Source organism: Hetaerina americana, unplaced genomic scaffold (genome assembly GCF_022747635.1).
Source record: "Hetaerina americana unplaced genomic scaffold, ioHetAmer1.1.p SCAF_5, whole genome shotgun sequence".
Taxonomy (NCBI): domain Eukaryota; kingdom Metazoa; phylum Arthropoda; class Insecta; order Odonata; family Calopterygidae; genus Hetaerina; species Hetaerina americana.
The window spans coordinates 68,083,805-68,096,375 of record NW_027287095.1 but is presented as its reverse complement, the minus strand read 5'-3'; the positions used below and the strand labels follow the sequence as shown (position 1 = coordinate 68,096,375).

At 39.2% G+C, this 12,571-nt stretch overlaps 1 protein-coding gene across 1 annotated transcript in view; it reads right to left on the bottom strand.

Moving 5' to 3' along the window:
• The window catches only part of P5CS (Delta[1]-pyrroline-5-carboxylate synthase), a 55,783-nt gene extending 43,270 nt beyond the window's left edge, over positions 1 to 12,513 (bottom strand). The window contains exon 1 of the mRNA XM_071591927.1: positions 12,243 to 12,513. Coding sequence (XP_071448028.1) covers positions 12,243 to 12,389 — 147 coding nt within the window. The 5' untranslated portion in view covers positions 12,390 to 12,513. The remainder of the gene's footprint in view (positions 1 to 12,242) is intronic.
• Positions 12,514 to 12,571: the final 58 nt, after the last annotated feature.

Here is a 12,571-nt window from a genome sequence, read left to right as displayed (position 1 = left end):
CGGATGCCAGGTTCTATTTTGTGAGGAGAGGCAAAGAAAGTCATCGTTGCTCTGTTGTACGTTAAGGACTGTGTTAATCCAAAACACCTACCTTAAACGGTAGCACATTAATAATAATTTCCTATTTACTCATGAGAATACATAGAACCAGTATAGACTGTAGATTGGTATCCTTACGCGAACTAAGTAATTTTTTCTAAAAATAATATAGTGCTAAGTGTATTTTGAAGTAAATGGACCCAAACACGTAATAATTCTCTACTTCAGGTTTTCTATTGTCCCATTCTTTTGAACTCGCAGTGGTGACTGGGATTACCTAGAAATACAGAAAGGGAAAGGTCTTGGTTTAACCTTTACTGCCGGTATTCCTCGAACGAACTGTTTTTCACTTGGGGCGGAAGCATATGCATATTACCTCAGGCAGCGACGAACGTGCAGAATGGCATCATTCTCGATGTTTACGGATCTCTCCCGAAGTTGAATGGGACAGATACGGCCGACCGTATGTTAACGGAAGCCCTTTGGAGTACGAAAACGGAAGAATTCCTCTGCGACGCACGTATCTTGTAGCGGAAGTGCCTTTCAAAAGTCTCTCTTCTTCTTCCAAGATGATTGTGCAAATACAAGAACTGACACTCAACGAGATCAGCTGCCGAAGGACAGAGATTTTTTTTGAAGAAGAAAAAAGAGTGAGGATGATAAGAACAGAACTGAGATTAGCCCATTCTGACGAAGCGGACGTTATTAGTCGTCGAGTGCGCACAGTGGAGTCCAGAGAAAGAATCTTTTGATCGGAAGGAAAACCAATACGGAAGATGCAGCGTATATTCAAATGGCATATTCTGTAAATGAAAACTGGATACGCAAGTAATATTGTTCACAAGTTACTTATCTGGCCTTCGCACTAGGAGGAAGTGGAGTAAGTCCCACCTTGAAAAATGAATTCTTTGAAATAAACATACTTATAAACTGTTCAAAGTTTAAACGTCATACAGGCAAAGGCTTTCACGCAATTTACGTAAGAGCTCCTGGTAATTATCTAAAATAGCATCGAGTAGGAGTTTAGGGTTTGCAATGCGTGTTGGAAATCCCGAGTGGATTTAATCTCATACAAATAATACTGAGGCAAAAATAATAGGAGTACTTAAGCAGATGTAGAAAATTTTATTGATGTCATTTTGTCGTGAAGCCATTTTATACCATTACGTTTCAAGGTAACGCTTATCAGACACTATTTCAGAGATATATGTAAATAGATATTTACTTTGGAAATTGTATTTGCCATCGGAAGTCGTCAATCCCACGGTTTGTTCCGCTGGATACACTTTATCTATTCATGACTATATTTCTTCATTTCACACTCGCGTATTTCATACGAGGGCGACATCAGTAGCGCTCTTTATCTTCCATTGAACTTATCGAGACTCTCATGCTTCACTACTCTGGAGCTAATAATTTGATCCATTCTTTTCGTTTGGTCCTGAACATAAATCTCTCCAAAGAGAGTCTTCCATGCCGATCTACTCGATCTTTACCTATTTGATCTTCATTGTCCCCCTTTGGTTTACCACAAAATATTCATAATTATTGTCAATGAAAATCTTCACGACACTTAAATCAATCGCTGTAAGGGGTGACTCCTTTGATTAGTCTATTAACGAGTCGCAAATGTAATTCGCTAGGAATGCAATCGACTAGAAGGTACCGGGTCTCCGCCTCGGGTCGCGTGGCAAAGACTTTTCACCTGTCGCGCGCGCGCGTACGAAGGCGGCAGCTGCGCTCCATCCATCAAAGGTAAACACCGTGATTAAATGAAGCCCTGGGGCCGTTCGTCGCCGCGGGGTGGGGGAGAAAGGGAGAGGGAGTTTGCGCCCGGAAGTGGGCGGAGGAAGCGACAAGGGCGCGGACGGCGACGGAGCCATTCGCGAAAATGACTGATTTCCTGCGCGCACCATCGCCGCCAGGATTCCAGCTCCAGAACCCCTCCGCGAAGTCCTCGCCGAGATTGCTGTTTATTAATTTGTTTTTCATCACGTGCCGCTGAGTTTCGCGGCTCCCTCCACAAATTTAGAGGGAGGGAGATGGGGTGTGTGTGGGCCTCTCGGGGCGAACATTTCCATCCCGCAGATCGTAGAGGGAGACCTCGTAGTTATTCGGGCGGATAGCAAGGACATCGGGGTTTCTGTTATCGTCCTGCCGCTAAAATTGCAATCGCCTTGACGAACATGAGTGCGGAATGGAGGTAGGGTGGGTTGACGGGGAAGGATTTGAGGGTGGGAGTCCACATCGAATGGGGTTTTATGACAACCAAGATCGGCCGACGGAGAAATTTTTTAATAAGGACATTGATTTATCGGAAGGCGTGCATGGTGACATTTTTATGGTAAAGAATTGGAAGAGAAATTTTGATTCGTCCCGTATCAGAATTTGTTTTTAATAGGAATTTCTGCAAAAAAAATTTCGCGTTATTCATTTATGTAAATCACTTGTTGCGAAAATGTTGCCGCGGGGAATGAAATATTTCCTTCTTCATGGGCACACTTTAATTTTATCTACCTGCGCATTCTATGAAAAATACAACCAAGGCAGAAAATATTTGTTTACAGAGTTACTTAAACGGACACTTTGCGTATGAATTCATTTCAAAATTAGACCCACAAAGTGAGGGCACATATTCATGAAATAAAAAAAATTATTACCGAATCAATCAATAATCACAAGTAAAATAAATTTCGTCTGTGAATGCCTTATTTTCGACAATCCATAAACCAGGTCCGTAATAATTATTTCAGTGAAACTGTTTTTCGCCAAGTACCCACAGTGATTACAAAAATATCACCCCATTAAGCATTACATCCCAAGAGAAGACCCTGCTTCTCCCTTTTGCGTATCTTTCTTATGACCATGTTTGGCAGCAAAAACTGAGCAGTTTGTCTGAAAAACGACGTACTTGTTTATGGTTTCTGTTACATCGCCACTCAAGAATAGCCACCATTTTCATCACCCATGGGTCTCATCAAAGAAAAAAACCACGCGTGCCAATCATTGCAATGGTGCCACGGCACGAACGGCGAATCGAGGAACCAGACACGTCAATGCGGAGTGACGTCGCTCACCCCTAAGGGAAGAGAGAGAGAGGAAAAAAATGAAAGCGATTGTTTCATTCTTTCTCCTCGTGTTTACACATGAATACTTGCCATCTCTCTCTCATATGCACCCTCCATCCCCCACTGCTCTCCACCCCCATCCCACCCAAGGGCACAGTCTGTGTGCACGGCGGGTAAGAGATGGATATAAAGTACTTTGTTATGGATAGTTACGGATCAAAGTCCCTCCAGCGACATCGCCAATCCATCTCACTACTCCCTCCTAACCCTCCTCTTTCCACACCACAAATTCCCTCCCTCCTTCTCTCTCCATCTCCCCATCACTCTCTCTTTCTCTCCCTCTGTCTCTCTCTTCTCTCCCCCCCTCTTCCACCCTCCGCCTCTTCCTCCCCTCCGAGTCCGAAAGGGTTCAAGAGTTCATTAACTCAACAAGGCCTATATTTACCAATGGCTCCCGCGGCGGTGAATGTCACCGTGAGTCACGTTGCTGCTGGTGGTTTGGAGGAAGCGAGGGAGGAAAGGGGTCGGGGAGGGGTTCGAGGATGAGGGAGGGGGGATTGGAGAAGGGGCGCGGGGGGAGAGGGCGAGAGATAGAGAGAGAGAAGGGGTGGCATGAGGGGTCGATGGAGGGAGAGGAGGGCGAGCAAAGGGAGCATGAGGTCCCAATACTCTGACCGATTAAATCCTGTACTTGGGAAGTCAATGAAAGAAGCAGTAATGATTTGACTGACGAAGAGCAGAAAATTAGTAACTATCAGCGTTTCGATCCTAAATTGTCGTCAACTGGCACTTTTTTTTCTATTTAAGTTGGTTGCATTCCTATGAAACTATATACTCTGATATGAAACGGTTACGGAAAAATTTGTGACCAGCCGGTTTCTGTATTGCGCATTTCTGCTGTAGTTGGAACTCGAATTTTTTATTTGATGGTCTCATTTTGATTTAAGATTCAAGAGAAACACTTTCCAGTACGGGAAAATAATTTTACTGACTTTGGTATGCTTTCCAAGAGCCTCATTTAAATAAAATCTAGTAATATATCGGTTAGTAGTTATGGATAATTCAAGAACAAAAAATATTTTCGCTTAGGAATACGTTTCCATCTTTGAAATGTATATACTGAAATATAATATTCGATTTATTTAGTGTAATATGTCTAATCACCCATACGTATGTGACGAGATTATGCTCGTCAGACAAGAATGAGTTGCAATTTGTGATGAATTGATTATTCTATAACCTACTAAAGGAACAATGCTTGAAAATCACTCACACGCACTGAATTATCGAAGTTGGGAGAATATATTCTAGCTGAAATGGGGTTCAAATGCCTTTTAAAGCGAGAAAAATTGGAAATTTAATGTATCTGGAAATTGTGGCATGACGTCCGGCATATTTTATGTCCCAGCGGGGCAACGGCAATATTTATTTTATTTCCACGCAACTCGTCACAACCGATTTCAATGGATGCCTGTATAAATGAAATTTATCAATAATGATGCTCTGTAATTAGATTCAATTTGATATTACTTATTCTTGGTCAGTCTGTTGTTATTGAATTTAACAATTGATCGATTAATCATGAGTATTTTACATCGTCAATTCATTTTAGTGCACGAATTGCACACATTAACGGAATAAATTAAAACTCATTCATAAATCTGACTTTCCCCCAGTATACCTAGAGTAGATATTCTGTACTCCACCAATTTTCTTTACCCAAGTACGTACAAAATAAATTTACAGGGTGTGATCCAAAAGTAATGCAATTGAATTTTGCGCGCCGCTCTCATTGGTCGGAGTGGGATTAAACTACTTGAAGTAGGTGGTGGGGACGATAAGCTTTACCGCAAAACCAGTCTCAGTGCTCTCCAAACTGTGGAAGCGTTATAATGTCAGTTATTGTAAACCTCTGCGCGCCGACCGAGTCACGGAAGGACAACCGAGCGGAAATTTCAAGTGAAATTTTGCGACGTATTGAAAACAAACCTGAATATTTGGACAAAATCATTACTGGTGATGAAACCTGGGTTTTTGAATACGACCCAGAAACAAAACGCCAAAGCTCTAAGTGGCTCACCGACCAATGCCCCGAGCCCAAAAAAGTTAGCTAAAAGTTAAGTTTAAAAGTTAATTTAAACAATTAGCAAATCAAAAGTGAAAACAATGCTCATTGTCTTTTTAGACGGTGAAGGAGTGGTCCATAAGGAGTTTGTTCCACAAGGACAGACATTTAACGCTGCCTACTAAGTGGACTCCTAAAGCGGTGGAAAGACTGAAAAAGCGTCATCAGGACGAGGAAAGACATCTCCGCTACATGGCAACTCCATCACGACAACGCGCCTTGCCACAACACGCTACGAGTCCGCGAGTTCCTGGCCAAACACCAGGTACAAACGCTACCCTACCTCCCCCCTATAGTCCTGAAGTCAACTCAGCAGAATTATTTTTGTTTCCTCAGATTAAGGCGCCCTGAATGGAACCCGATTTTCGTCCTTGGAAAGATCCAATCGGCCGTGACGAAGACCTTGCGAGAGGTCCCTGAAGATACCTTCCAGGGCGCGTACCGGTCATGGCAGAGTCGCTGGAAAAAATGTGTAGAGGGGCAAGGGCAGTCCTTCGAAGAATTTTAAGTCCTCGTGCAAATCTGTTAAATTAATTACTTTAAAAAAATAATTACATTATTTTGGAACGCACTCTGTAGCACGAAAAATTAGACAAATTACCTTTTTTTGTGCACTGATTAAATACTTCGTAAAGAAAGGCTTGAAAGCAAAGAGAATCCATAGCCACTTTCAGAACACTCTTGGGGACTATGCTCCTTCATATTCAACTGTGGCTAAGTGGACAAACGAGAATGTTTGGTCGTAACAGCTTAGGTGATGATCTGCGCAGTGGTCGACCACAATGTACCACCCAAGAAATAATTGCAAAAGTGCATAAAATGATCATGGAGGTTCGCTGGGACTGAAGAGCGAGAGATCGCTGAAGCTGTAGGGATGCCACCTTAACGGGCATTATCACATTTTAACAGTGGAATTGGATATGAGAAAATTATCAGCTAGATGGGTGACGCGACTCTTGACGCAGGATCACGAACGAATCAGAATGGAAATTTCCGAACAATGTTTGACCCGTTTTAAGAGAAACCAACAGGATTTTCCTACATTCGGTAATTAATATTCATTTCTTATAAGAGAAAATAACATTGAGAGTTGTAGAATAATATACGATTTTGTAACTAAGATCACGCATGGAAAATTATCAATTTGGTATAACAAATAAATTATTAGAATTTGCTTTGAATTATTTTCCCACCATTGAAATCATTTATAAATAATATTTACTCAATTGAACACCTACTTACTTTTATCCTACGCTGAAATAACATTAAATTAACATTAAATGTGAGGCAAAAAATTCCAACTCCACATACATATCCGGCTCCAATGTCATATCTCCATGATTAGAAATTCGCTTTTCGATGCCTATCGACTCCACATAGATATTAATATTAATGAATTATTTGGCATGTATAATTTATTATTTCATAAAATGTAAATTATTATTTGAAATGATTCGATAAGAATTACTACCATTACTGAAGGGACGAGGAGCTTATTCATCCTCCTAACCTTGATGTCATTGCAAAAAATATTCACTCGGCGCTGTCGCTATAACATGAATGTGTTCTATGACTACCACCATGAAGTGAAATGTCATCATTCAACTCTTCGGAAAAACAAACAATGACTGCGCCGATTCATACATGTACGCATCAAGTTTGCACTATCATTGCTATCGAACTCCATTCATGTGTTAACTCCCTTAACACTCATAAAATTAATCACGGTAGAGATTACAACAAGAAAATAGTTATGTAAGAAAATTGTTTTTATGTCGGAACATAGGTACTGTAACTGATGGTGTAATTTATAAATGTGAGCCCCTAATGAAAAAAGTCCTTTATTGCTATGACTAAGATTTCGTTTTCAAGCTGAAATATAAATATGAAACGTGTGCAATAACCAATTTCCCACAGCAGTTACAACGGGGCAATAATTCACAGAGAAAGGAATTCAATTTTTTAGGCTCGGTCAATTAATGAATTCAATATAAGACACAAGGCCGTTTGATTGTACTGCTTAGTGAAAGTTGAAGCTATCTCTTTCGAAGGGAATAAATAGGAAGCAGAAGTGCATTAATATTCCATGTGGTTTTATAAATTAAAATCTCTCAGGTTAACATAAACTGAGCTGATGGCTTAGACACAAGTGTTCCCTAACTTCTTCGTACAGAGTTCCTAAAGGAACGTCAAAGAGCAAGAGTGCACGTTTACGCAAATCATTTCAACACACTTCTTTGAACTTGATCAAACGCCAGATATTTTCCACTGAATAACTGACAATTTCACAAACACCTCCAAAGCTGATAAGGATAGATGTCGCGAACGTACTGGTATCTACTGTCAATACTTTTTCTTGAACAATATCGAACAGCAGTGGGATCATTTGCTTTAAAAGACATTACAACTATTTTAACAAACATTTTGACAATTGGCATAATTACATGCCTTTAAATTTACATAAACTCCAATATGAAATAGCTGTTAACAACAATTTTCTACCGGAAGAGAAATACTTAGTTATTTTACATATATTTTACTATACACGACCTAGGTTTCGACTTATAAAGTCATCATCAGGTGTAACTTTGTAACAGGACTTTGTAAGTCAAAACATAGGTCGCGTAACCTAAAATATACGTGGAATAACTAAGTATTTCTTTTCCGATATGAATCGCTTCCACAAAGTGACGCCTCAAACCATTCTGTTCAACAAGTTGCTATTTTGAACGAATTCTTAACTTCTGCACAATGTATAAAATGCTATAAACATTGCTCTGTATGTACTCCGGAAACGAATTTTTTTTTGTTAAAAAAACATATGTGTACTTTTTGAAAGACAGCTAAAATAAAAAATAACAAAATTTCAGCTCACAGTGCCGTGGAAAAGTAAAAAAAAGCAAGTGAAAACTTACGAAAAATCATGCCACAAAACTTGGGAAATATTTACTGCAAAAATTCGTCCATTCCTGTCGAATTATGGTATATTAATATAGCTACTGGTACAAAAACTTCTTAACAAACATTTTTGAAGAACTTAACTTTCCTTCCCATATATCCTGGTCTAATTATTTTAATTCACTTTTATAATCAGGCTGAATCAAATTTAGAAGTAGACACGATGTTTCGAAAGTCCGGTGGGAGATCAATAACATATCAAGTGGGGTGACAACCGTTCCTAAATTTTTTTCTTCCGACGAGTGGATTCTTCTTTATACTACCGTATCATAATCATGAGTCCCATCGCTTATCTGAAGAGACATCGGGACGTGACATAAGCGCATACTCGATGTTGCATTCAATCTAACGAGTACGGCCAGAAGGATTACACATATAATTACAACGTATTTGGTTAAAAAATACGTTAATTAGAACATAAGACTTAGATGTTACACTAGGATGAATATTCGATCAAATGTAATAAATTTTATTCAACATCAAAATCATTCATTTTACAAGACGCAAGTTTCTACGTAATTTTGCAAGCTACACAATATGGGTGCCGCCAGAGAAGGGTGACGTGAGACTTACATTCGTATTCCCCTTAGATTTTCGTCGCTCCCATAAATGTCCTTTGACAGAATTTATGGCTTCTGTATGGAGTTGACCATGACCACTTTGAAATGACAATAATCAACTCCGTATCAAAGCCATAGATACAAAACTGGTCATCGATCTGAGGTCTGAAAACAGATAGATTTTCATGGCCGAATTATTTTAGTCTACCAAGAAAAAATGATGGATAAAAAGGAATCGCCTTCAGAAGGAGAGAGGATGAAAACTAAAGGTTATATATTATTTGAAAGGAAGCTGCGTATGCCGTTGCCATACCTTTAGATTTCAACCAGCAGGGACTCTGGTACCTGCATATTTATACAAAAGGCGTTGCATGCAGTCGTCTAACCCGTTTGCTATGGCGTCGTTACATTAAGTTGGTTTAACTCATGCGCACCATTTCATCCATGGCTCATTAAAAATTTAGAATTTATTATTAATTCCGGAGTTGAAATATTATTTATATAAAACAGTCGGTGGCCCTCCGAGAACAGAGACTCATCCGACCAAATGAGAGCAGCTTGGAAGCCCTGATCTAATTTGTATTTGAAAAAATTTGCTTTTTATCTTCAAACTTTTTTCCCCTTTCCGGCACTTTTTATTGATTTAAATTTAAAAAACCTTAGCATTAAGTTTTAAAACTGATTTAAAAAATTAATTTAGATGTTTTTTAAATAATTGCCCGTTTCTACAATTCCAAGATGCCACCGTTGCGCAATCTACACAGCGTATCAAAATACAATCAATCGTTAGGAATATGATGTTTGAAACTCAAGAGGTGGCCCTGCGATAGCAATTTGATTCGGGAGTACAATAACCTGTGCGCAAATATTTATAAAATAGTGCAAAAACAAAGCGGCGCATAGTGACGGACGCCATTCGCGGAGCCTCTCGTTCGAGTGATATTATCAAAGAACAGCGACTACTCAAATAGATTCTGGCCGGTGTCCATTTAACCGTGCTTAAGTGCTCCAGTATTTCCAAAGTACTCTCGTAGTCACATTCCGAACATGCTGACTCAAAGGCAGAGGTGAAACGAGAGCGATTCAATTTAGACACAAAAACGCTTTGACGCCTGAGATAATCGTACCTTCGAAACAGGGCACTCGGAACAGCAAATAAGATTTCCTTTCGCGCACAGAACCACTCGTAAATTACTCACTTTGTGACCATTACTGGCACTTTAAACGGAGCAGATATCCACTGATTCATTGATTTGCGGAAATAGGGTTGGTAAAATTTAAATACTAACCAAAACTGTCTGGTATCCGTAAAATTTAGGTAAAACTTGAAAAAGAAAGATCGTATTTTGTCATATCTAAAGAAAAATAAGGCTACGATCAGAAATATTTCCGCAGGTAATTCACGGCAATGGAAAAATGACAGAAAAGGTCAGAGTAGAGTGATCCAAAAGCCACCCAAATCCTCCTTCATTCAGAATACATACAATGCAATGCTAATTTGCGATAATTTTGCCAATTTAACAGTGATAAATTATTTGCAATCACAAATTGGCTGATAACTAGTGAAAATGAGGATTTTAGGCCCATGAGATCTAGAAAAAAATAATTATAAAGGACTACAAAATTGGCTGCGTTTTATTGAAAATTACTGCCATTTAATGTATATTATGACGTACGAAAATGTTTTTGGGACCTCATAAGCTCGATAATTACCCTTATGAAAGCTGGGTAAAATATTCAAAATAATGATGGAAATTTGGGACCAGAGCCATTTAACCTTGAAATAAAAGAGAGGTGAGCCATTTCCGATTAACTTATGCTGTACGTAGCATATAAAAGGATTACATCGAGGAAAAAATAATTAATTTAGGTTTAACGATTTATCGAGCGTTAATTCAAATACGCCCCTTGATATTATTTTCCATATAATTTCCCATCATTGCTAATTGAATTTTCGCCCCGCAATTTTCACGATAACGACTTTTAACGCATTAATCTATTATTTTAAGAGTGATGCGATTCTTCCAAACAAGTCTCCCACCCCAATGCATGATTTCCCGTTTTAGGAGAATAAGGGGATTTTATTCCAGTTGGGGATGGATGTATGGCTTTATGCGCCATTGAGCCGAAGCATAAGTAGAACACTTAAATAAGTAGTGAGCTCGTCATTCGATTTGGTTTCAAATGAAATACATTTAAATTCATATTTAATTAGGAAGTCTTTTGGGACTGACCTCCGAGCATTTAAAAAATACTATTACAAGAATAATTGCTAGTAAATAATGAATTCGCATTATTTTTGGCCAGCTACGTCATTTGGTTCCACAGGGTCATTCCAAAGGGTATGACAGGAATTTTTGCTTTCAAAACTGGTTGGACAATAAATACACTACTAGGCATTAAGACAGAGTCACCGGTGATTCAACCTTCCCTCTCAACAACGAGGTGTTTGATAACTAAACTTGATAAATATAAAGAGGTTAATTAAATTAATTTGATACAATAAATATTGAATCCTCGCAGTATTATAGTGTAAACAAATGTTTAATAAATTTCCTTCACTTTGAAATCTTAAAAATTTGGCAGATGTTACTTATATTTTTTCATTTTAATCAGAGATTTATACCATAGTGCACATTATAAACATGCCATGGACGGCGTAACGACTAAGTTTAATTTTTTATTTCATGATTCGAGAACGACTAAGGGAAATGTCTTGTAAACTTACTCTAAAGTGACAAAAATTACAAGTAAAAGAAAAAATATTATTTTAATGAAATTACTTTGCATATATTACCTATAAAAAGAATGCATTACACGCTTTCCTTCGCCATTTTTCCGTAGCATTGAAATCCATCCAAAGGTCAGAAGTTAGTAATGAGACCTCATTCTGGTAGGTTTGCAGCTAAATTTCTATTCATGTATCTTAACAATAGCTCTACCACACTTTCGAATGGCGAATACTAGCTAACAAAATATAGAAAGGCAAAGAGAAGAATGGAAATGTATGCTCAAAGAATTGAAACATCTCTAATTTTAAATTGGGTTATAATATCAATTTTTTTAGTATTAGCAGCACTAAGTTGTTTCATGTTAGATATACTGAATTCACCTAAGATATACTGTTGCGTCCCAATTTGAATTGCATTTATATATGTTTATAATAACTAATTAATTACATGTATGTATCTCCTCCTGAAAAGATATAAATTAATCAGTTATTTTTCGATCTCAGAGGAGTCCTACAATTGAAGCATTTAGGGAATATTTTTATCTTATTTTTTAGTGACCAACGAAGGATACCGGGATATTTGCAAATATCATGGCTGTAATAATGAAATAATTTGGAACGATCCGTCTCATTGTATTTTCAACCTCATCGATGTACCGAAATTGTTGAGATCCCAGTTAGCGGGTCCGAAAGACGTGGACCGCCGACGCAACACATTTTTATCGCAAGGTCAACACACTGTCCGTGGTCGAGAAACTGACCTGCAGCATGGACGCCCCCCTCCTGGGACCCATGACCGCCGCGGGGAGACCGTGGTGCCGGAAGAGACCCCTCGCCGCGATCTTGCATCCTCCGGTCAGCGCCCTCCCGGCCGACCGCTGACTGACGGGAACGGTGAGGAGCAGCATTGTTAGATGCGGAGGCGGTGGTGGAGTTCGACGCTCGGGTAGCCCGGCAGAAAAGGAGTGGACGTCGGTGGGTCAGTGCAAATGACCGACCGGTAGAGTAAGACGGCCTCTGTGCGGTGGATGGACTGGGACCTGGCGACAGCTGGATGCCGAATGCACGGGCGGCTCACGCGGGTCCGTGT